This window comes from Lipomyces arxii, assembly GCF_038497795.1.
Source record: "Lipomyces arxii strain Phaff 12-163 unplaced genomic scaffold V1512scaffold_8, whole genome shotgun sequence".
Taxonomy (NCBI): domain Eukaryota; kingdom Fungi; phylum Ascomycota; class Lipomycetes; order Lipomycetales; family Lipomycetaceae; genus Lipomyces; species Lipomyces arxii.
The window spans coordinates 133,827-153,938 of record NW_027117707.1 but is presented as its reverse complement, the minus strand read 5'-3'; the positions used below and the strand labels follow the sequence as shown (position 1 = coordinate 153,938).

General features: G+C 46.5%; 11 protein-coding genes across 11 annotated transcripts; 5 read left to right on the top strand and 6 right to left on the bottom strand.

Moving 5' to 3' along the window:
- Positions 1-60: 60 nt before the first annotated feature.
- Positions 61-1,311, top strand: V1512DRAFT_286629 (uncharacterized protein). The gene is made up of 5 exons (XM_066918085.1): positions 61-370; positions 422-526; positions 575-850; positions 895-957; positions 1,002-1,311. Exons 1-5 carry the CDS (start codon positions 159-161, stop codon positions 1,279-1,281), a joined length of 936 nt encoding a protein of 311 aa, XP_066771338.1. The 5' UTR covers positions 61-158; the 3' UTR covers positions 1,282-1,311.
- On the bottom strand, positions 1,072-4,067 carry V1512DRAFT_238880 (uncharacterized protein). The gene is made up of 2 exons (XM_066914191.1): positions 3,880-4,067; positions 1,072-3,827 (listed from the first exon to the last, which is right to left on the bottom strand). Exons 1-2 carry the CDS (start codon positions 4,023-4,025, stop codon positions 1,487-1,489), a joined length of 2,487 nt encoding a protein of 828 aa, XP_066771337.1. The 5' UTR covers positions 4,026-4,067; the 3' UTR covers positions 1,072-1,486.
- Positions 3,886-4,778, top strand: V1512DRAFT_291311 (uncharacterized protein; the record flags this gene model as incomplete). Its single annotated transcript, XM_066918251.1, has 3 exons — positions 3,886-3,980; positions 4,131-4,241; positions 4,316-4,778. Exons 2-3 carry the CDS (start codon positions 4,165-4,167, stop codon positions 4,776-4,778), a joined length of 540 nt encoding a protein of 179 aa, XP_066771336.1. The 5' UTR covers positions 3,886-3,980; positions 4,131-4,164.
- Positions 4,779-4,917: 139 nt separating this feature from the next.
- On the bottom strand, positions 4,918-5,804 carry V1512DRAFT_208121 (uncharacterized protein; the record flags this gene model as incomplete). Its single annotated transcript, XM_066913429.1, has 2 exons — positions 4,918-5,466; positions 5,520-5,804. The coding sequence occupies 2 exons, from the start codon at positions 5,802-5,804 to the stop codon at positions 4,918-4,920; spliced, it is 834 nt and encodes a 277-aa protein (XP_066771335.1).
- Positions 5,805-5,916: 112 nt separating this feature from the next.
- Positions 5,917-7,244, top strand: V1512DRAFT_263036 (3-hydroxyacyl-CoA dehydrogenase). Its single transcript, XM_066916412.1, has 3 exons — positions 5,917-6,253; positions 6,310-6,559; positions 6,608-7,244. The coding sequence occupies exons 1-3, from the start codon at positions 6,216-6,218 to the stop codon at positions 7,103-7,105; spliced, it is 786 nt and encodes a 261-aa protein (XP_066771334.1). The 5' UTR covers positions 5,917-6,215; the 3' UTR covers positions 7,106-7,244.
- Positions 7,245-7,559: 315 nt separating this feature from the next.
- V1512DRAFT_263035 (pyridoxal phosphate-dependent transferase) lies at positions 7,560-9,796 on the top strand. The gene is made up of 3 exons (XM_066916411.1): positions 7,560-8,388; positions 8,444-9,240; positions 9,288-9,796. The coding sequence occupies exons 1-3, from the start codon at positions 7,758-7,760 to the stop codon at positions 9,540-9,542; spliced, it is 1,683 nt and encodes a 560-aa protein (XP_066771333.1). The 5' UTR covers positions 7,560-7,757; the 3' UTR covers positions 9,543-9,796.
- Positions 9,797-10,280, bottom strand: V1512DRAFT_263032 (mitochondrial 54S ribosomal protein bL33m). Its single transcript, XM_066916410.1, has 3 exons — positions 10,212-10,280; positions 10,048-10,164; positions 9,797-9,988 (listed from the first exon to the last, which is right to left on the bottom strand). Exons 1-3 carry the CDS (start codon positions 10,219-10,221, stop codon positions 9,897-9,899), a joined length of 219 nt encoding a protein of 72 aa, XP_066771332.1. The 5' UTR covers positions 10,222-10,280; the 3' UTR covers positions 9,797-9,896.
- Positions 10,281-10,348: 68 nt separating this feature from the next.
- On the bottom strand, positions 10,349-12,875 carry V1512DRAFT_263030 (uncharacterized protein). Its single transcript, XM_066916409.1, has 4 exons — positions 12,759-12,875; positions 12,613-12,691; positions 12,444-12,555; positions 10,349-12,397 (listed from the first exon to the last, which is right to left on the bottom strand). Exons 1-4 carry the CDS (start codon positions 12,762-12,764, stop codon positions 10,603-10,605), a joined length of 1,992 nt encoding a protein of 663 aa, XP_066771331.1. The 5' UTR covers positions 12,765-12,875; the 3' UTR covers positions 10,349-10,602.
- A 329-nt stretch (positions 12,876-13,204) lies between these two features.
- V1512DRAFT_291306 (nucleoside phosphorylase domain-containing protein) lies at positions 13,205-14,340 on the top strand. Its single transcript, XM_066918250.1, has 3 exons — positions 13,205-13,257; positions 13,305-13,932; positions 13,980-14,340. The coding sequence occupies exons 1-3, from the start codon at positions 13,233-13,235 to the stop codon at positions 14,263-14,265; spliced, it is 939 nt and encodes a 312-aa protein (XP_066771330.1). The 5' UTR covers positions 13,205-13,232; the 3' UTR covers positions 14,266-14,340.
- V1512DRAFT_161791 (uncharacterized protein) lies at positions 14,150-18,918 on the bottom strand. Its single transcript, XM_066913069.1, has 3 exons — positions 16,052-18,918; positions 15,886-16,003; positions 14,150-15,837 (listed from the first exon to the last, which is right to left on the bottom strand). The coding sequence occupies exons 1-3, from the start codon at positions 18,672-18,674 to the stop codon at positions 14,337-14,339; spliced, it is 4,242 nt and encodes a 1,413-aa protein (XP_066771329.1). The 5' UTR covers positions 18,675-18,918; the 3' UTR covers positions 14,150-14,336.
- A 99-nt stretch (positions 18,919-19,017) lies between these two features.
- V1512DRAFT_271219 (thiazole biosynthetic enzyme) lies at positions 19,018-20,004 on the bottom strand (the record flags this gene model as incomplete). Its single annotated transcript, XM_066917631.1, has 5 exons — positions 19,018-19,169; positions 19,239-19,301; positions 19,347-19,436; positions 19,468-19,584; positions 19,605-20,004. 5 exons carry the CDS (start codon positions 20,002-20,004, stop codon positions 19,018-19,020), a joined length of 822 nt encoding a protein of 273 aa, XP_066771328.1.
- Between the last annotated feature and the right edge of the window lie 108 nt (positions 20,005-20,112).

Below are 20,112 nucleotides of genomic sequence, written 5' to 3'. Positions count from 1 at the left end.
AATTAAGGTTTAAAGACTTAGGCTTGTCCTCGAGAACAATCGTAAATTAGCTTAGTTCGAATTTGATCCGTCAATTTAGTCCGAGTCGTTTAAACACAATCTTACTATAAAACAGATATTTTGAGCACGGCGGTGGTCTGCTAAAAATTTGCAACAAGATGGCCTACGAGTCAGAGTATTCATGGGACGACATTGTTCCCATAGATCAAGAAGATGGCAAGAATCCGCTGGCCGCTATTGCGTACCTTGAGCCGTACAAAGTCGCAATGGCATACTTGCGTGCAGTAATGGCTGTTGAAGAGTTTTCCGAACGTGCGCTGCAATTGACGGAAGATCTGATCATGATGAACCCGGCGCATTACACTGTCTGGTAAGAGTTGAAATTTCTGATGTTCAAGGGTAGGGATTAATCGATGAATAGGACGTATCGGACACGGATATTATTTGCTTTGAACAAGGATCTGGAGCAGGAGTTACTTTGGATTGAAAAAATTAGTAAGAAGTTTCCCAAAAACTATCAAGTCTGGTACATTTACAATTTACAGCACATGTTCTCGCGCAACTAACGAGCCAGGAACCACAGAGAAGTTATACTAGACAAGCACGAAGACCCGGTACGCGAGCTATCATACACGGCAGAAATGTTAGATCTTGATACCAAAAACTATCACGTCTGGGCGTATCGGAAATGGGTCGTGAAGCGGTTCGGACTGTGGTTTAGCGAAATGCAGTATACAGACTCGATGATTGACCGGGACGTGCGGAATAACTCCGCGTGGAATCACCGGTTTTACGTGTTTTTCGGTCAGAATAACGTTCCAGAACAATACGAAGTCGATGAGGAGATTCTGTATGCGCTTCAAAATTGTCGCCTGGCTGATGCTGACATGACAGATATGTAAAGAACGCCATACTACGTGCCCCGCAAAATGCCAGCGCGTGGAACTACTTTCTCGGGTACATATCACTGACCAAGTCATCTTCCTTTTCTAACGATATAGCTTACTAAAACAAACCAAGCGCTCAATCACGGACATTGAAGACTTCTGTACGAGTCTCGCAAAACTACCAAGCACGGTCACAGCATTAGACATCGGGGTCGACACCATGACATCTGCCCCCGCGCTCGCTGTCCTGGCCGACATCTACGTCGCCAAACTCGAGTTTGAAAAAGCGTCAGAGGCTTGGACGCTGCTTTCCGAGACGTACGATCCCATACGCGAAAACTATTGGCAGTACAAGAAAGCGCGGTCGCTGGAGAAAGCAAGTATAGCAGAGTAAACGTAATATAAAACTCATCTGTCAAATATACTACATTGTACCGTAGAAATACACAAAATCAGTTTTGAGATTTGAGACATGAGACCATGTGAGACCATGTGAGACCATGTACCACTTAAAAACAAAATCCAGCAATGCAAATTCAAAGTTATGAAAGCTTTTTGAAATCGTTTTACTCTGTCTTGTTCACATTATATTTATCACCTCATGCACCTTTATTCGCCTCAAGCGTGTCCTTGAGCTTCTCGGCCATATCTTGAGTCTTGACCTTTAAAATGTAAGACACACCTTCGCCGGACGAGATAAAGTCTACAACCCGCACACGTCCGTCAGCTGCAGAATAATTGATACTGGGTCGAAGTCCGATGTTTATCAGTACTCGACCCGAACCATCAGCTCTAACCAAAATTCTAGTCTTGCCTGTAGTCTGGTGCTTCAGCACGCGAAAGTTACCCAATCCGACCAGCTCAAACGAGTCTTTAAATGGCTTTCCTTCCTTGTCGGTATCACTTCCGTGCTCCTTCCTCAAATCAGCAGCAGTCTTGAATTTAAAAACTTTTGTTCGCCCAGTGTCTAAAACATCCTCGTCTTCTTCTCCAGGACCTTTCTCTACAGACAAATCAATCTGCTCCATTGGTGGTTCTGCGTCGCCTTCTTCAGCACTAGTATTCGTACTTGTCGGAGCAGACGGTTTCGGTACTGAAAACACTGGCGCGCTCGATCCGAAAGCCGAAACCAAACCATTGTTGGATGACCCGAAACTTGGTGCTGATCCAAAAGAAAATCCAACAGGCCCAGGCTTAGAACTTCCAAAAGAGAACTGACCAGGTGTGGCAGATGGCGGAGTCGATCCTAACGGATTGTTAAACTCAGTCTTGAGCGGCTTATTTTCTGTCGCACTCTTGTCTGCTCCAAACTTGATGCCCTTTTCGGGGGTCCAGGTATTACCGCCAAAAGCCGAGTTGCCTGCAGCAGAAGTTGGGGCAGCAAAAGAAAATTTAGGAGTACTGCTCTCCGTCGAAAGACTTTTGTCCCCACCAAACAAAGGCGTAGCAGGCTTGGGCGTGCTTTCGGTCTCGTTTTCAGCTTGAGCTGGCTTCGGTATGGCAGTAAAGATGTTGTTGTCTGTCGGTGCTGAGACTCCAAACTGGAACGGCTGGCTTGCACCAGTATCGGTCTTAGCGGTCGTAAAGCTAAACGGGCTTATCCCAGCAGAAGCACCGCTGGTACCTAGACTCGAGAACTTCATTGGACTACCGGTTGCGGCAGCTTCGCTCGGAGGAGGTGTGCTGGCCTTCAGAGACTTTGTTTCGCTGTCTAATGGCTTGGAAGCCGTAAGGCTCGACGCTCCAAATTGGAATTTTGGCGGAGAAAATGAAAACGCAGACTTGGCTGGCTCTTCTTTTTCTGAGGCAGGAGGCGGTTCCAGGCTTGGCTTAGCGAAGTTTAATGGTACTGATGACTTTACTGAACTAGACACGTCACTTGTAGACTTGGACTGCGATGCTGGACTAGAAGACGACACAGCAAACTTGAACGGGCTGCTACTAGGTTTTGTAGTAGGAGCGCTGAATGAAAATGTAGGGCCATTGGTTGGGGCAGAAGAAGCTGCTTTTGGAGCGTTGAAACTAAATGGCGAGTCTGTAGCTTTCAACAAATTATCAGCCGCAACAAAAGACGGACCTTCAATTTTTGTGTCGTCGTCTGAATCTGAATTTGTGCCTGAATCTTCCTCAACCACCGGTGCAGCTTTTATTTCTTCCCGCTCTTTGCTCTCTGTAGCCGACTCAGGGGTCGTAGATTTTGAAGGTGCACCAAAACTGAAAGTCGGTGCAGACGAAGAAAACGCCAACGCAGGCGTAGCGGGTTTAGGTGTTTCTACTGCTGACGAAGACGATGATGAAGACTCCGACCCGAATGAAAACGCGGGTGGGGCAGAAGGCTTAGGAGATTGTGTTGATATAGTGGAACCAAACGCAAACGCGGGTGTAGCTGGTTTAGTGCTGTCAGACGCAACTTGCGCTGGCGTACTACCAAATACAGGCACCTCAGGAGTCGCTGGTTTAAAAAAGCTTGGAGTAGAAGGCACGGGGACAGAAACAGGAGCAAGTGAAGGAGTAGCTGAAGAAGTAGCTGAAGGTTCTTCTTGCAGTGCGGCAAAATCTGCAGCAGCTTTGGCAGCTTCTTTTGTTTCGGTTTCAATTCGTTCGAAAAACGTGACGTATGACTTGCACAAAACGCGAAGATCTCCAAGCGCGTCTTTTGCCATGCCGTCAGCTATGCAACTGTTGAACTTCTCGTTCAAAGCTCGGATTTTCAAAAACTTCACGTATTCTGTAGATGAGAAGGGTTTGTTTAATTCTTCTGGCGCTGGCGTTGATGCTGGCGCAGGTGTGGGAGATTGTGACAGAAATCCAAAGGGATTTGCACCATTTTGTGGTGGAGTAGCAGAACTTATATTTTGAAATGGATTTGAAGGTGGAGGCATTGGAACAGGTGACGAAGCTGCAGACCCGTTTAATCTCCGCGACCGTGGCTGTAAAATTCTATAAACAGTTAAGAAATCGTGTAATCCCGCGGAATTGGCAAAATATTTACTTTCTAGTCGCCATGACTTGCGGTGTCGCCGCTTCAGGTATTTCAGGTAGGCCATGACGATCGTCTCCGTATCCATCTCTGTCGTCAACTCTGTCGACATTGTAAGTTTGTGAATTTATTTGAGTTGTTGGCCGCCGTTTCGACATTTTTAAGCGTCGTGAAAAATATGCTTGTTTGATTGAGGTTCGTGATTGCTTTATGTTCACAAGAGTCGTGAAGAGCTAAGACTAAAAGGCCTAACCCTGATTTAGCCAATATATCACGTGACATTGTCTAATAGATTCAATGTTGAATGATTTCGACGAAATGAATGATAATTTTAGTGAATATAGGTTAGAAATAGGAGGATCAACTTCCTTCGTGTAAGGAATTGCATGGTTAGCGCCTTGAACCACGCGATTTGTTGCATCTCTACGCGTACATCTTACATTTTTAGATTGTCTAGAGTAATTAATTTACGAATGACGAGTTCTGAAGTTCCTAAACCTGAAGTCGAGCAGGCGGTCAATAATACTGTAGTCACCGGTCACGAAAGGCCATCGTCGCTGCAACCGGTTTTGCCGGAAGCAGGGCCTGACGAATTTGGCGCAATTGATTTACGGATAGGCACGATTCTGAGTGCCGTTTTGAACAAAAAGGCACGCAAGCCGGCGTACGTGCTAACGATTGATTTTGGTAAAGCAATTGGAATTAAGAAATCTTCGTCGCAACTCACACACCATTACGAAGCTGACGCGCTTGTGGGTCGGCAGATTGTTGCCGCGGTTAATTTGGGCGTGAGAAGAATTGCGAGTGTGAAGAGCGAGGTATTGGTACTAGGAGTGGATAAAGTAGGTGACGGAAGAATATCGCTGCTGGGGGTGGACGGTGATACACCGAATGGCGCACGTGTAATATAGATTGCTAGATAAGTAAAATGCTTATAAAATTTATGTTAACATCTATAATACTATCTATAATACTCTATTGGACCATTTAGTCCAACTTATACACAGTCTCTAAGTCTAGAAACCTTTTTATGACCGTGATGATAAACATTTAAGGAGCGCAGTATCCGCCATCGACGACGAGGTCGGCGCCGGTAGTATAAGTGCTAGCATCCGAAGCAAAGTAGAGGTAAGCACCTACTAGCTCGCGGGTCATTCCCTCACGTCCAGCGGGGATCAACTGCCACCACTTCTGCTTGGTTTCATGGGGGATAAAGTCAGAGATCTCAGTAAGCATGTACCCTGGAGAGACAGTGTTTGATCTGGCAAATCCGGCCCATTCAACAGCGAGAGATCGCGAGAGGTGGAGAACACCGGCCTTGGCCGCGTTGTAGCAAGCCTGCATCTGAGGAATGTTGACAATGTGACCCGACATACTGGCGGTGAAAATCATGGATCCATGACCTTGCTTCTTAAAGATCTGTCCGGCGTACTTGGCAGTGTAGTAGGCTCCGTTCAAGTCGGTGTTAACAACCTTATCCCAATCGGCATCGCCCTCAACGTCAATCATAGGGCCGGTAGTCCATGGGACACCAGCGTTGGCGACCATGATATCAAGTCCACCAAAATCTTCATAAATTTGCTTGACTGTAGCTTCCACCTGAAAAAAGACTGTTAGGCTCTTTTCACCAAATTTATATAAAATCTCCATACTTCTTTGCTGTCAGTGACGGCACACTTGTATGCTTTAGTCTTCACACCACACTCCTTAGCAATTGCAGCAGCTCTCTCAATGGCTTTGGGGTTTCCGTGGTACCAGATAGCAACATCGGCACCAGCTTGAGCGAAAGCGCGAGCAACCTCGAGACCAATACCAGAGGATGATCCGGTGACTGAAGCGACCTTTCCCTTGAGCGAGAACAGATCTAAAACGTGAGGCGCCAAAGTAGGAGCAGCGGTAGGAAGTGGTCCGAGACCAGTAGCGTGTGTGGAAGCCATTGTAGAATTATTGTGAGAGTGGGTGACTAGGGAAGAAGGAAGATACGAGGCACGGACTGCGGTATTTAAGGGACTAAGGGTGCGAACAGTTGAGCAGGTATATCTCGTTACGGTAGAAGCACATCGACTCATTTCTGGCGTTGACGTCGACAGAAGGACGAGACAAAAGTTCTTCGGAGCCGCCGGAACCTTATGCGACATTGACGTTGAACTGTACAGTACAACCTTCATCCCGAGAAAATAGCGTGTGCCGAGAGTGGCGGTCGATCGATGACGTAGTTCTGTGCTTCTAACTTTATACCGGCCGCCCTGACCGACAACGGCGACCCCGCAAATTTGCAATACTGTACGCTGCAGTTACCACAACTAATCATTATGTAAATTGAATAATCACAGTCATTGTAATACTTCATGGGTATATCTGGAAAAACCTTTATTGTATCTGGCGGGTAAGTATTACATGACTTAAGCGCTACAACAATGGAACAAGCTAAAGAAATTGTAGTGCGGCAGGACTGGGTTTGGCTACAGTACAAGAGTTAGTCAGTCGCGGTGCCCATGTTGCTGTTCTTGACCGCAATACAGGCACTACTAAACAAAGGCTTGAGTCTGCGTCTGTACAGTTCTTTACTGCCGACGTCGCTGATGAATCGAATTTATCAAATGCAGTTGATGCAATTGAGCAATGGACTCAGACCACTAGATATCCGTTAGGCGGTCTCGTCAGTGCTGCTGGAGTTTCTTGGGCATCAAGAGTAAATTAAATTGATTTATAAGAATACCCAAACTTACTTAATCATTAGACAATTGACCGAGCAGGGGAGCCAGCTTCTCTTGATATGTTTCGATCGGTCGTAGACATCAATTTGGTTGGGACTTATTCTCTCAGCGTACAAGTTGCAGCAAAACTTGCAAAGTTGCCGGAATCTGCGCTAAACGATGACGGGGAAAGGGGTGTGATTATATTGGTCGCATCTGTTGCGGCGTATGAAGGACAAACAGGTCAGGTAGCCTATGCAGCATCTAAAGGCGGTGTAGCTAGTCTGGTACTTCCAATGGCGCGCGATCTTGCACCATGGGGCATACGTGTAGTAGGATTAGCGCCAGGGGTATTCGAAACAAATATGACTGCTCCGATGCCTTTAAAGACAAAAAAAAAGATAAGTGCGATGCTTGAATTCCCTCGACGGTTCGGTCAACCAGTTGAGTTTGCAAAAATGGCAGCTGAAGTGATTGAAAATGGGATCGTGAATGGAACTGTGATTCGACTTGACGGGGCATCACGAATGGGAAAGCTGTGATGGGTCAAAACAATTTAAGCGTAAGACAATGTCACGTTTGACGGACGATCATCAATTAGCACTACATAAGCGAATCTTGCTGGTATTTCCTATTTGACAGCACGACGAGTTATTGACGTAATATATTAAGCATTTTGACTATTTTTAATCATAAATTATGTAATTTATTTGTTATCAACAATAAATTACAAAGTAGACTATACTTTAGTTAAAGGAAAAAACTCACCGATGATTCACCGAGTTATATCGACAGGCTATTAAGGTTTATACCACTGTACACAACGGCTTTTAATGCCGATAAATATGAACCTTATCTACACTGTGATATAATAGCTTCTTATGGAGTAATAAATGCGTTTATAATAGATGCATCAGACTGTAGTATGATACCCAGAATACGACCGCAAAATATGACTCGTTTTGTTAGATTTCGCCAGTATTGATTTGAGAGAGAAGCTTATTAAGAGGAATAATTTTCTATTCTAGAAATCTGGTCTCTTCAGATTCCAGTCTTATTCTGCTTCGAACAATATAATAAATTGCTTTTATAAGTTTTCTATCGGCTTGTTGTGCTCTTCTTTTCTTTTCTTTGTTCAAGAGCACCTTTTTTTTCTCGGCTCCAACTTTACTTTTTTGGTTCTTTTTCCCTTTTATGCCACCAAATAATCCCATCCGGTCTCTGTCACGGCATGGCTCAGCAACAACTGCCGTCTTAACAACTACAACAACACAGTATATTCCTCCTTTCAAACCCTCTAATCGTGATTATTCAAATATGGCCGCCGCGGCTGCTGCTCCTATGAGGTCTTCAGTCGTGTCCCCGACTACTACAGACAAGTTTTCACCACTTCAACAGTCAAATGGCATTCTCACTTCTCCTGTCACTTCTCCAGTTGCTCGTCGGAAAGCGATTACGCTGGAGTCAATGAACCAATTCTTAAGAAAAGCTGACTATGCAGTTCGTGGAAGACTTGCCATCCGGGCCGAAGAGTTGCGTGACCGGCTTGCAAAAGGCGACATCACGTTGCCTTTCAGTGAGATTGTCAACTCAAATATTGGAAATCCACAGGCAATGGACCAAAAGCCAATCACTTTTTTCAGACAGGTTTTGTCTTTAGTCCAGTATCCTCAGCTTTTGGATAGCGAGTATGCAACCAAAATTTTTCCTCAAGACGCTATCGAGCGCTCACGTGTCCTGCTGAAAGAGATCGGTTCACTTGGCGCTTACTCTCAATCTCAAGGTGTACCTTACATTCGACAATCAATTGCCAATTTCATTGCTGGTATGTATAGTTTATGTTGCTTTTCGTACGAAAATTTGGTTTTAACACTGGTCAGAGCGTGACTCGTTCCCTGCAGATGCAAACGACATTTATCTTGCCGGCGGCGCCTCCAGTGCTGTTAGCTCTTTGTTGACAACAATTTGCAATGGTCCCTCGACCGGTGTCATGATCCCTGTTCCGCAATATCCGCTGTACTCTGCATCGTTGGCAATCGAGAATGCGACTCCAGTCCCATACTTGTTGGACGAGTCTACATGTTGGGGTACCGACACTGTATACATTGAGACTGTTGTCAAGAGTAGCATTGCCAAAGGCGTTGATCTCAGAGCCATGGTTGTCATTAACCCATGTAACCCGACTGGTTCTTGCCTCACACGGGATGAAATTAGCGATATCATTAAGCTTGCGGCAGAACACACATTTCTTATCATTGCCGACGAAGTGTACCAAACAAATGTATACGAAGGCGAATTTCATTCGTTTAAGAAGATTTTACGCGAGTTACAGCGAGACTTCCCTGGTCTATATGACGATGTCGAGTTGGCGTCATTGCATAGTACTAGTAAGGGTATGGTTGGCGAGTGTGGCCAACGCGGTGGCTATATGGAGCTTATTGGCATCGACGACCAAGTTTTGGAGGAACTATACAAGCTTATCAGTATTTCACTATGTCCAGTTGTGTCTGGCCAGGTCCTTACTGAGCTTATGGTTAACCCACCAAGGCCTGGTGATGAGAGCTATGCATTGTATCAAAAGGAGTATGACACTGTTTATGAAGCACTTAAAGAGCGTGCGTTCACTCTTTTCAACGCATTTCAAAAGCTGGACGGAATTTCGTGCCAGGAACCAATGGTGAGTATTTCACATTTTACATTAACGAGATTGAATTAACATTACAGGGCGCAATGTACTTATTCCCAACCATCCACCTACCGCCAAGAGCCATTAAGGACGCCAACCGGCTAAAAACCGAGCCGGACGAGTTTTATTGCTTGCAGCTACTCGAACAGACTGGTATCTGCGTTGTTCCTGGGTCCGGGTTTGGCCAGAAGGACGGTACATATCATTTCCGGACCACCTTTCTGGCGCCTGGTGAAGATCACGTCAAAAGGTTTATTGCATTTCACAAGGACTTTCTTCAAAAGTACTCATAGACATCTTCAGCATTCATTTGTCTAGCGGGGTGTTTTTTAATTCTTTCTTTCTATGTTTTTACCTTTCAAAATTGTCTATAGGTTCTTTTTTTTGATTTGCGTTTTGGTGTCTTGATTATCATTGGTTTTTGTGCGTTCGTGCCATGCTCTGTCCTTTTCAACGTGGATTTGAGGAATTGGTGCAATTGAGCCAAAAAAATAACGAAATGAATAGGATGTGTGTATATGAATGCAAAAAAAAAAAGTAAAGTTAATATTGATAAAAATGAACTTTTTTAATTCATCAAACTTATATATACACAAAAGACAATCCCCAATATAACTCCATATATACAGAAACACTATGCAAAGCTGCTAGTTGTCTTTATACGGACGTCCAAACCCAAACACCTTCGTGTCACCTGTTCTTCGTCGTTTTGACTCTTCAAACAGAACATGTCGTTTAGCTGTTTTTATTCTTGTCAGTCCCAAAATCCGGTTCGATATCAACAGATTTTCTACTAACCAAGCGGATCGTATCTGATCTGAACCATTGGCGGTGCTTGTCGTAGTCTATACATAGATTTTATGTATCCCGTCGCAGTCGACACGAGCTTCACGATCGTCAAACGCCCTCTTTGCTCTATTTCGTTAGAATTACCTTCTTTTCTGAACTATAAAACAACTAACTCTTTGCCATATTTTGGTTTGGTGTCGTGTCGTGAAGTTTTACGTAAAATCCCGAGAAATTGTTTTGACTCGGGACCACTGTGCAAATATTTAATCACTGCATGCGTATTTATCAGCACATTAGTCTACGCTCGAAATACTTAATACCATTCAAATTGGACTTTATACAAAATAAATATACGTAATACCGTACCAATAAAAGAATGACACGTAAAAAAGAGACTAAAAAAAGGAACATGCTAGTCCACAAAATAAGCAAGCATTTGAACATGATTACACAATAATAAGCAACTCAACCCACATAATTCATACAAGTGGTAGATGCAATGCAGAATATAAGAGAAGAAAAAAATAACTTAGTCTATTTTCCTTGTTCTGGTTTTTATACAATTCATGAAGCTTCAGCCGAATGCGCAGCTGTCGGTGTCGATGCAGCTGGAGCTGCTGATGACGGCGCAGAACCAGATGAAGGACCTGACGGTGACGAGCCTTCACTACTGCCTTCGACTGTACTGTTATAACCTCCTCGGCCACGCATGCCTCGGCCACGGCCAATCGTCCTGCTTCCGCCACTGATCCGGCCACGCGAATGCATTGTGTCTCGTCGAGGTGGAGCGTCACCTTCTGCGCCGGTTGGCCGAGCCCATGACGTGGACGACCGAGTACTTCCTGTGAAACCGCGTCCGCTCCGCGCAGCGTTGTCATTAATTACAGTCACCTTCCCAAGCTTCTCGTGGTCGACTCTAGGTAGCGCAAGATTGGCATTTTCCTGCGTGTCAAAGTACACGTACGCAAATTTCTTGCCAGTCTGCGCTAGTCGAATTTGAACAGAAGTGATATTTGGCTGATCTTCTGCCGCAAAATACGTCTTTAAAACGTCTTCAGAATCGTCTGCCCTTGCCACCCACAACCCTGGACGGCGAACAGTCGCAGGTGCGTCCTCTGGCTTGGCAACTTCACCAGGAGGAGGTGGAATCTCAGAAATTTTATCTGTTGGAGTTTCATTCGGTGAGATTTCGGTTACTGCAGCTTGTGCTACTGGCTCTATTGGCTTGTCCGCGCTTGGCAGCGACGTCGGTGAAGTCGTAGGCTCTGTCGGTGCTGGAGTCGTGCTAGCCTGCGGCTTTGTAGACGCGTCAAATGGTTTAGATGCTACGCCGTTCCTGGCTGGTGGTGATGATCTCCTTGGCTGCCCCGACTTGGTTGGTGGCTTCGATTGTGCTGACGCAGACGACGGAGCAGTCTGAGACCCAGTGCCCGGTCGTCTGTACTTGAAGTTAAATCCTTCTGATTTGCTCTCAATCCCAATCTTTCCGTCGTTAACATCCAGCACCAAACTTCCGTATGACGCATCAGTCAGATTAAAGTGCCACATGTTTCTAAACCCGATATTTGCAATCTCCTCTCGTTCTTTTTCACGCTCAGACGTAGCCTGCGCACTAACTGGCATTTTATCAATCACAGACAACGCGTTGTCAATCAATTGCTTCTGCGTGACGTTGTTGGCAATGACTGGTTGAACTTCATTTTTGACGATATCCCACACGTCCATAAACTGCGCGCGAGCACCTGCCAACTTGCCGCGAAAATAGTCATACGTTGGATTGACTGCAAACTCGTTGTAACTTGACCCGTATCGGAAGTGCAACCCGCCTGAGATTGAAAAATCGGCTTTTAGCGACAAGGCCAATTGTGCCAGTATGCCTTCCCTTGCCGGTGAGGCATGAGTAATCAGGATTCTAGTCTCTGTCTCATCAAATACCCGAGCAGCAGTATCAATAAGTTCGCCAATTTGAAGCAGAGTGGTCCAAGTTGTACCGCCTCCGCCAGCAATAGTTGTCCGGCCAGTTCCATTGTCAAACAGCTTGTGCATCACCAGCGCGCCACCAAGACCGAGCAGGCGAAACTTGACAGTACCTGTGTCGATAGCACTCGATGAATGTTCGTCGACAATGCTAAAGTTTGGCACTTTGTATTCACCGGATCTGAACTTTTCTAACACAGACACGTCTTCACATGCGCCGTGAACAGTGTAGACTGGGACGTCGAACTTTGACTCGCCAGATATGAATTGGTAGAGCTGAGAGATTGGACGAGAGTTGAGATAGTGTCGAAGTGATTGTGACTCTTGAGGTAATGATCTTGCGTCTAAGAGCGGTGAATACTGAGCGACATGACGCAGGGTCCTGCAATCGTTAGATGCAGCTACAAACCATTGCTTTGATAGCATACTTGTCTGTAATTTTAGGCACACTTTCTCGGTCATAGAAGCCAAAATCACCAGTATGGATAATACAAGACGCGTTATGTGTTTTCGCTAACTGATTGAGGATTGACAGTTGACCTAAAAGACCATAAGTGTCAGATCAGAAGTAAACAGTAGTAGAATAGCAAGAAGTACCTCTAACATCAGCAACACACAAAATTCTTGTTTTATCATTAACAGCGATGACTTGTGGAGTAACTACTCCATTTGCAGACTATTTTCAGGTCAGCACTTCACATGATCGCTTCTTCCTAAAGCCATTGAACTAAATTATCACGTACCGTCATTTCTTTTGTTTACTATTTTCAAACACGCGTCTATGAACGCGACTGGGATCAACAAAAAAAAAAGAAAGAGAAGAAAAATGCTTTAACTTGACTGTCGAGTCTACGAAATCGAAAGGGGGCCCAAAAATGAACTTTCGCTTCAATCTTTGACTTCTCATCAATAAGGATTAGGGCTTTAAAATTCTGCTGCCCTTGCCCTGAACTACCCCTGAAATTCGCATATACAGACAGGACAATGAAGGGGGTTGATATAAAGTCAGTCAGAATTAGGAGATTACGAAATATTACGCAATTGATTTGTTTGTTAATATATAGTTATATGATTTAGTAGAAGAATTCAATACTGCATGACTGTAGTAGCAATTGTAATTAATAAACAGTTGAAAGTATGTAGCGTATACTTCTTCAATCGAACACCTGTATTTAATTAAACTTCTCTATCTTTTTGACATCCTTCACACAATAGACATGGCGCTTCCTTCTACTTTTTCTGGTTTGTGTCTATGAAATATGCTAAGTGCATTTTACTGACTGATTTAGAACCCGTTCTTCTCGGTGTCATTGGCGGCACAGGTCTCTACCAGCTCGAAACCTTGACACCGGTTGCTAGGCTGACAATCAGCACTCCTTGGGGCCACCCTTCGTCTCCCATCACCATCTCCAAGACCAAGACCGGGTTCTATATTGCATTTTTGGCCAGACATGGTGTCCATCATCAGTTCAACCCGACAGAAGTTCCCGTGCAGGCAAACATCGCTGCCCTCAAGTCGATCGGTGTCAAGGCCATCATCGCCTTCTCCGCGGTCGGCAGCCTACGCGAACACATTGCCCCTCGCGACTTTGTTCTGCCCACCCAGATTATTGACAGAACAAAAGGAATCCGCAAGTCGACTTTTTTCGAGAACGGAATCGTCGGCCATGTTGGCTTTGGCGATCCTTTCGACGACAAGCTCGCTAAAGTCATCGCAAAGGCGGCTCCGGTGCTCGAAGCTAACGGTGTCAAGCTCCACACAAAGGAAACAGAAGGCGCGGACTTGACATTGGTGTGTATGGAAGGTCCCGCGTTCAGTACTCGCGCTGAGAGTCACATGTACCGCAGCTTTGGCGCTTCGGTCATCAATATGTCTTGCATCCCTGAATCCAAGCTTGCAAAGGAAGCCGAGATCTGGTTCGTTTACGCCACTCGGAATCAATTTTAATCACTAACCTTAATAGCTACCAGATGATCTGCATGTCAACCGACTACGACGCTTGGAGAGAAGGTGAAGAAGCAGTTACAGTCGAGACAGTCGTCGGCAACTTGAAGGCCAACTCTGAAAACGCTCACAACTTCACCGTCGCGATCTTGGACCATCTCGAGTCCGAGATCTTGACCGGCACAGTCGGCAACAGTCTCCAAGGTACAATGCGCTACGCTGTCTCAACCGCGCCTGTTGCAATCAGCCGCTCGTCGCTAGAAAAATTGCACTTCATCCTCCCCGGCTACTGGCCTTTAGATTAAAGTGCATTATCAATTTCCTAATCCAAAAACTACAAAAATCCTCTTATGTAGACTATATACAAATTTGCTTACTAATTGGCTTCTGTCGTAGTCCGTGGTGGTCTTTGCATACCGCCACGACCTCTATTTCCTCCCCGCCCCCCTGCACGACCACCGCCTCCACGCCCACGTCCCCGACCCCGTCGCGAAGCGTTCTCAGCTGCAGTCCGTGCATCTTCCTCAAGCTTTTGCACCCGCGCGCTCTCGGTCTCCCACCAGCTGGCAAATTGTTCTTCGTCCAGCAGTTCCTGAAAGCTCTTGGTTTGCATGGCTTTGAGCTGCAGCTGGCTTTCAATCCGCTGCTGCTCCATGATCTCCGCAAGCGAAAACGTCGTCTCAAATGAAGACGGACCGGCTGATACTGCTGGCTCTGTCGCCATAGGTCTGCTGATTGCGACCGGTCGGTCTCGTTTTATCGGCAGTCCTGTACTCAATCCTGGCGACCCTGTCCTAGAAACCCGCAAATTACTCTTTGCAGTCGTGGCAAACGAGGTCTGTGGCCCATTCTTGAACACGTGTGGCGACGAATGTTCATGATCTACTGACACTTTTCTCACATCTTTGACTGGCGTTTGCCATGGCGATGAAGCGGCTACGGACACTTTCTGCGGCTTGCTGTTCTCTGCATTCTGCAGTTGCTTCTTGCGCTCCTTCTGGGACTTGACAGTGATGGCAATATCAGCCAGCATCGACACACCAGGCACCGCGACCTGCTGCTGCAAACCAAGCGACAATCCAGACACAGTGCTCTTCGGCTTCATTTCCGCTGTACCAAGACTAGGAAAGTCTAGAGCCGATAGCTTGCTGCTGCTCGGTAGTGCCCACGGTTGCTGCGGCTTGCTTATGCTCCATGGTCCTCCTGGCGTAGACGATAGCGAGCCATGCGGAGTTGAATCGCGTCGCGGAGTTGAGTCCCGTCTGCTAGGCGGCGTCCGTGCAACTTGACTCGTCAATGATTTTCCAAGCGGTGATTTTCCAAGCGGCGAGTCATAGTTTGCCGGCGACGACGCCAACGTGCCCGGCGTCGACGGTGTGGCTGACTTTGCTTTCCCGCTCTTGACCACCGTCCAGTCAGGCTGCGTCTGCCGCGATATCAGCGACGAAAGCTGTTCTTCCTCCATGTCAAAAATAAAATCCGAAGGCGGATTGAACGGCTGCAGGGCGGGACTGGCGGGTACTTGAGCGGCGGCGGTATGAACCGCAGGTTTGCTAGTCTCTTTCGAGCTCCGACGACGCGCACGACGTCCGTTGTTTTCGCCTGACTTTGGCAGCGAGCTTGAAAGCGCGTGTGGTGCAGAGCCGAAACTTGACGAGAGTGGGGTCAGGGCTGCAGCCACAGGCGCGGTCGCGGTCGCAAACCAATCTACCAGGTTTTCCTTCTCCCGTTTCCGCGCCTCTGTCAAGCTCGGGTTGCGCGCTTCCAGCCACTCAAGTAGAACACCGGACTTGCTCAACGGCAGCTTCTCAACTTGTTTCTGCCGAATCGTCTTTTCAAGATCTTTGGACAATGTCTCGTCTAGTCTTTCAAGTGCACTGAGCCTATTTAGCATTCAACCAATATATCTCATATGCAAAACATACCCATTCTCAAGTAAAGTTTCAAGGTTCATGGACATGTACTGTAACACCGAGGATTTTAACCCGTCTGCAGAATACAAATCCGCTTCCACCAGTAAATCTGCGGCGTTTCTCAAATCAACTGCTTTCGTCAGTAGCCGACATAGTAGACTACCAAAGCCAAACTTACGATACTCCAAAAGAACGGACTGAGTGATTTGCGTGAGTCGGTCAATGATTAGTTCATTCGACACCGCAAGAACTTGCAACAAGAATTCGATAAACTCAGACAAATCTTCAGCATGAATGTCGTCAAACAACGTGTCGGGATCATGCCCATACATAAAGTCTAGCACGACCTTGAAAATTGTGTACGGAATATGTTTCATGTCGACAGACTTATTCAAGCTCGCAACCTCCAACACCGGCTCAAAACTCGACCTCGGCGCGCCTGACCACCGCGTAGCAGTCAACGTGTCAAAGAACTCTGATCTTGCTGATAAAATCGCAGAATGGCACCGTACATCGCGGTCTTGCAATGAAATCACCATGTCTGACCAGCTATCTGTCCGACTGTCACCCGTTGCATGATACAGGTCTGAACCTAACAGCCGCGGTGGTCGCTGTAAGAAATGAACAGCAGAAGACAAGCTCTTCAACTTCAGCACTTCAGAAATAGCAATGAGATTTTCTTTCGCTTGTAAAAATGGTTTTGCGACCTGAGACTTGTTTGAAAATCCCTCCCAGATAGGTATTAAATAATCCGTATATGCGAAATATGTTAATATTAATACTGCCAACGGAGCGATTCTTTTGAACTGAAGAACGTGTTTGCCGTCTTGCTCAATTAAATGGACGTCATCGTTCTTGATTTCCCCAGTCATAACATCCATTAAAACCTTGCTTCTCGCACCAATAATAAGTCTGTGAGCCGGAATCAGAAAGTCGCTATCTTTGCTAGACAGGTACACATCGTATCCCCGCCCGCCTTCCATCATGACTTGTTCAATTCTCTCACGAATTTGTTCGAGTCCGTCTTCAGCTTGAAGACATTTCAGCGTTGCCACAAAAGACGCCGGCGGTGACCGGTCTCCTTGACTTTCGACAGTCCGATCAGACACGGCCGACACGGCATCTTCCTCTTCATAGTCGTACTCTTCCACAAACGACAGCAGCGCTTCAATATCATCTTCCAGGTCGCTCACGTTGATGTCGATCGGCGGTGGCACCGCGTCACTTCGGACCGCAGCACACGCGCCAAACATGTTACTCCTGACCTCAACGACTTTTGTCAGATGCGGAATCCGTGAGAACTTGAATTCAGAGAGCTTGCCGTGCGAGTCTTTTGACTTTGCACGCTTGGTCTTTTGCCACACGGATCCGGACTCGGTGCAGATCAAAACTGAACCATCTTGGCCGACAGATAAGTCACGGACAGCAAGATGTTTTCGACGCAGAGACCACACACTTTGAGATTTGATGTTTTTAGACAGCGCGCTCGGTTTGACCCCGTCTAGCTTTGAAGCATCAAGTTGGAAACTAAACACATCGCCGAGCGAGCTTAGTGCGCAGACCGTAGTTCCGCCCGAGACAATCTTGACAATCGCGTTCTTAACGTACATTGTTCTTGGCCGAAAAACCGAAAACTGGTCCGCGAACCGCTCAAGAGGAAAAAACACTTTGAAATGACCACCTTTCGTAAGCACGATAACATCACTGTTAGCCATCAGACAAATGCTAGCGTTATCAAGCGCAGTAATCATCTTGACACGACCTGGCAACGACGAAACCAGGCGCGGATACTGCTCGATCCCACCGGCCGTGTCTGACACCGAGAACCCCATCTGTCCAACATTCTTGCCCCACATGAAAACCTCATCCTCTGTGAATGCCGCAGAGTGGATTCGCGAAGTCGCGACTCCAAGAACTTGCAACCGTTTGAGTCCCGCAACAATTTTTCTTGGCGAATGCTGTATAGGCTCGTCCTGCGGCTTCTTGACCTCAACTAAATAGCCCAGCTGTCCGTGTTTATTCGAACCCCACGAGTAGCAGTCACCTTTCGAAGTAACAACGACCGTATGATCCTGGCTGAGTGCGACCTGAGTGACCTGCGCGTCGCCAAACTTGTTCAGATTTTTGAACGAAAACTGAGTCGTCGAACTACTTCCCAGTCCAAGCCTTCCCCCGTTGCCAAACCCGCAAACATAGAGATTGTCGACCGGGTCTGTAGTCAGCACAATCGTGTGCAGCTTTGACATTTGCACGTCCCTAATCCTGATCTCGCGAAACTTGACCACGGCTGGATTAGACCTATCAACCAGTCTTTGGAGATACACGCGTTCAGGATTTGCACGGTCGTCGGAGTCGTTAAAACCGAGCGTGTGATTTGCGTTCGAGCCGAACGTAAACAATTCAGACCCACCGATTTCGAGATCAAGCGGCGATGGGTTCGTGCCGTTGATTGTCGAGTTTAACACGTCGAACGGCGAATTGCCCTCTCGATCTTTAATCCTTATGCTGTCTCGACTGGCTGTGATCAGGAGTTGCGCAATGACAATGTTCCCAGCATAAAGCGCACGATGCAGCGCTGTCCAGCCACTCTCTGTGTCCGTCACCAAAACGTCAACATTTGCGACTTTCAACAGCGCTTTCACAAACTCGACCTTATTCTGAGCCGCCGCAAGATGCAGCACCGTCCTACCGTACTCATCAGCCCGGTTCACCAGTTTACTCCCTACAGCCTGGTTGTCCAGAGCAGCACAAAACCCATCAATGTCGTCTTGATAAAAGAACTTGAAAAGGATGTAGGTCATCCCTTCAACTTTGCGAGTGCTGAGCAAAACAAAGGACTATGGCGCGACGAGAAACTCGACGCTTGTGTTCAGACTATTGGCCTGAATCTAGTAGTACTGTTTCTGTGCTCTTTTTGTTCGCCTGGTCTATTTAGTGCGGAAGGAAGTGGTCGATGTGCGTATTTCGTGGATTCGCTGTTTAACGCTGGCTCGGTCGCGATGCCTGTCGCGTTGTGCGCCGCACGTCTAATCCGGACACAGATTTTACGAAAGTAATGTTAATGACTATATTGTAAATAAACCGTGAATAACTTGTATATAGTTTTTTTGTTTATTTGCTTGAATCAAAGCAGACAGCAAATAACTAAACACACAATTGTCCACTTTCATAGTTGTTGAACTTCGCTAACGCGATCTCGGCAGCATGAACACCGCGCATAATCATAGCACTAATTGTAAGTCCCATACGACTAGCACCATCAACCTCGGTTAGCTCCATTCCGCCGATAATTAAGCCTGGTGCGAGTTTCACGCGTATTTAAAACAATAGCGTCCCGGCTCTTGCCGTGTCGAGACCGCGCATACCTCCATATCGTTCAATCTGCTGTAACGAGATTAATCGCTTTGCCGAAAAGGCACTGAATAGACCTCTATTTCGTTAGTTTATGATCCTGCAAAACATTAATAACTTACCGTCGTGACCAGTGCTTGAAACGGCAGCCGGGGCATTGATGGTGTTGGGATCCATGCATGACTGATCATCGTGGTGCACAGTAACGAGAGCTTAGTACGCAAACTTCAGTTTCAGAAGTACGAGCCATCAAATCTTCAACAGTAGTCGCACTTAAAAGCTTCACATTGGGGAACTGCAAAACTTTGGACATAACAGTAGAAGTAAACAAAAAAGCGTGTTTGCAACCACATATGTTTCCTCGTCTTCGTACGGAACACCCAACTCTCTGGGCACAGCATCGGCAGGTTCAAGCACCGCCGTAGCTGAAAATAACTGTCCACTGAGCCACGCACCGCCGCTCGGCGAAACCGATTTCTCAATAATTGCAATCTTCAAGTCAGGGCGCTGCTTGGGGATAACGTACGTAGTATTGAGTCGGCAGCTGCCGGCGCCGACGATGACAATGTCAGATTCGGCGTACGAGCCAAGATCAGTAAAGTAGCGTCTTGTCATTGCACGAGAGACTTGGCTTTCGCGAATAGGCTTGAATTTGAACGTTAGCCAAAATTCGGAGAGAATGAGTTCTGCATCGGTGTAGTTGTAGTCCTTCAAATCGACCTTGGAAACTGGGAAAGAAGTAGGCGCAGGAATTGCAATTATTGAAAATGCAGGAGTCATTGCTAACTTGTCAGACTTGATATCAGAGCGATTAGAAAACAGATTGAAAGCTGCAAACAGACAGGCTTTATATACTTGTTTAAAGATAAATGTGGACCACAGATTGAG

Excerpts from the sequence above, each read along its gene's own strand:
- V1512DRAFT_286629 (XM_066918085.1), top strand. The coding sequence starts at position 159 with ATGGCCTACGAGTCAGAGTATTCATGGGACGACATTGTTCCCATAGAT. Across the intron at positions 527-574 it reads CCCAAAAACTATCAAGTCTG|GAACCACAGAGAAGTTATAC; the intron begins GTACATTTACAA and ends CTAACGAGCCAG. Across the intron at positions 851-894 it reads GAAGTCGATGAGGAGATTCT|ATATGTAAAGAACGCCATAC; the intron begins GTATGCGCTTCA and ends CTGACATGACAG.
- V1512DRAFT_238880 (XM_066914191.1), bottom strand. The coding sequence starts at position 4,025 with ATGTCGAAACGGCGGCCAACAACTCAAATAAATTCACAAACTTACAAT. Across the intron at positions 3,828-3,879 it reads CAAGTCATGGCGACTAGAAA|AATTTTACAGCCACGGTCGC; the intron begins GTAAATATTTTG and ends AACTGTTTATAG.
- V1512DRAFT_263036 (XM_066916412.1), top strand. The coding sequence starts at position 6,216 with ATGGGTATATCTGGAAAAACCTTTATTGTATCTGGCGG. Across the intron at positions 6,254-6,309 it reads ACCTTTATTGTATCTGGCGG|TGCGGCAGGACTGGGTTTGG; the intron begins GTAAGTATTACA and ends AAGAAATTGTAG. Across the intron at positions 6,560-6,607 it reads GAGTTTCTTGGGCATCAAGA|ACAATTGACCGAGCAGGGGA; the intron begins GTAAATTAAATT and ends CTTAATCATTAG.
- V1512DRAFT_263035 (XM_066916411.1), top strand. The coding sequence starts at position 7,758 with ATGCCACCAAATAATCCCATCCGGTCTCTGTCACGGCATGGCTCAGCA. Across the intron at positions 8,389-8,443 it reads AATTGCCAATTTCATTGCTG|AGCGTGACTCGTTCCCTGCA; the intron begins GTATGTATAGTT and ends AACACTGGTCAG. Across the intron at positions 9,241-9,287 it reads TTTCGTGCCAGGAACCAATG|GGCGCAATGTACTTATTCCC; the intron begins GTGAGTATTTCA and ends TTAACATTACAG.
- V1512DRAFT_263032 (XM_066916410.1), bottom strand. Across the intron at positions 9,989-10,047 it reads GATCAGATACGATCCGCTTG|CTAAACGACATGTTCTGTTT; the intron begins GTTAGTAGAAAA and ends GAATAAAAACAG.
- V1512DRAFT_263030 (XM_066916409.1), bottom strand. Across the intron at positions 12,556-12,612 it reads GTGTGTTGCTGATGTTAGAG|GTCAACTGTCAATCCTCAAT; the intron begins GTACTTCTTGCT and ends ATGGTCTTTTAG. Across the intron at positions 12,398-12,443 it reads GTGCCTAAAATTACAGACAA|GACCCTGCGTCATGTCGCTC; the intron begins GTATGCTATCAA and ends TAACGATTGCAG.
- V1512DRAFT_291306 (XM_066918250.1), top strand. The coding sequence starts at position 13,233 with ATGGCGCTTCCTTCTACTTTTTCTG. Across the intron at positions 13,258-13,304 it reads GCTTCCTTCTACTTTTTCTG|AACCCGTTCTTCTCGGTGTC; the intron begins GTTTGTGTCTAT and ends TGACTGATTTAG. Across the intron at positions 13,933-13,979 it reads GCAAAGGAAGCCGAGATCTG|CTACCAGATGATCTGCATGT; the intron begins GTTCGTTTACGC and ends TAACCTTAATAG.
- V1512DRAFT_161791 (XM_066913069.1), bottom strand. The coding sequence starts at position 18,674 with ATGACCTACATCCTTTTCAAGTTCTTTTATCAAGACGACATTGATGGG. Across the intron at positions 16,004-16,051 it reads GTCCGTTCTTTTGGAGTATC|TTGATTTGAGAAACGCCGCA; the intron begins GTAAGTTTGGCT and ends TGACGAAAGCAG. Across the intron at positions 15,838-15,885 it reads GAAACTTTACTTGAGAATGG|TGCACTTGAAAGACTAGACG; the intron begins GTATGTTTTGCA and ends AAATAGGCTCAG.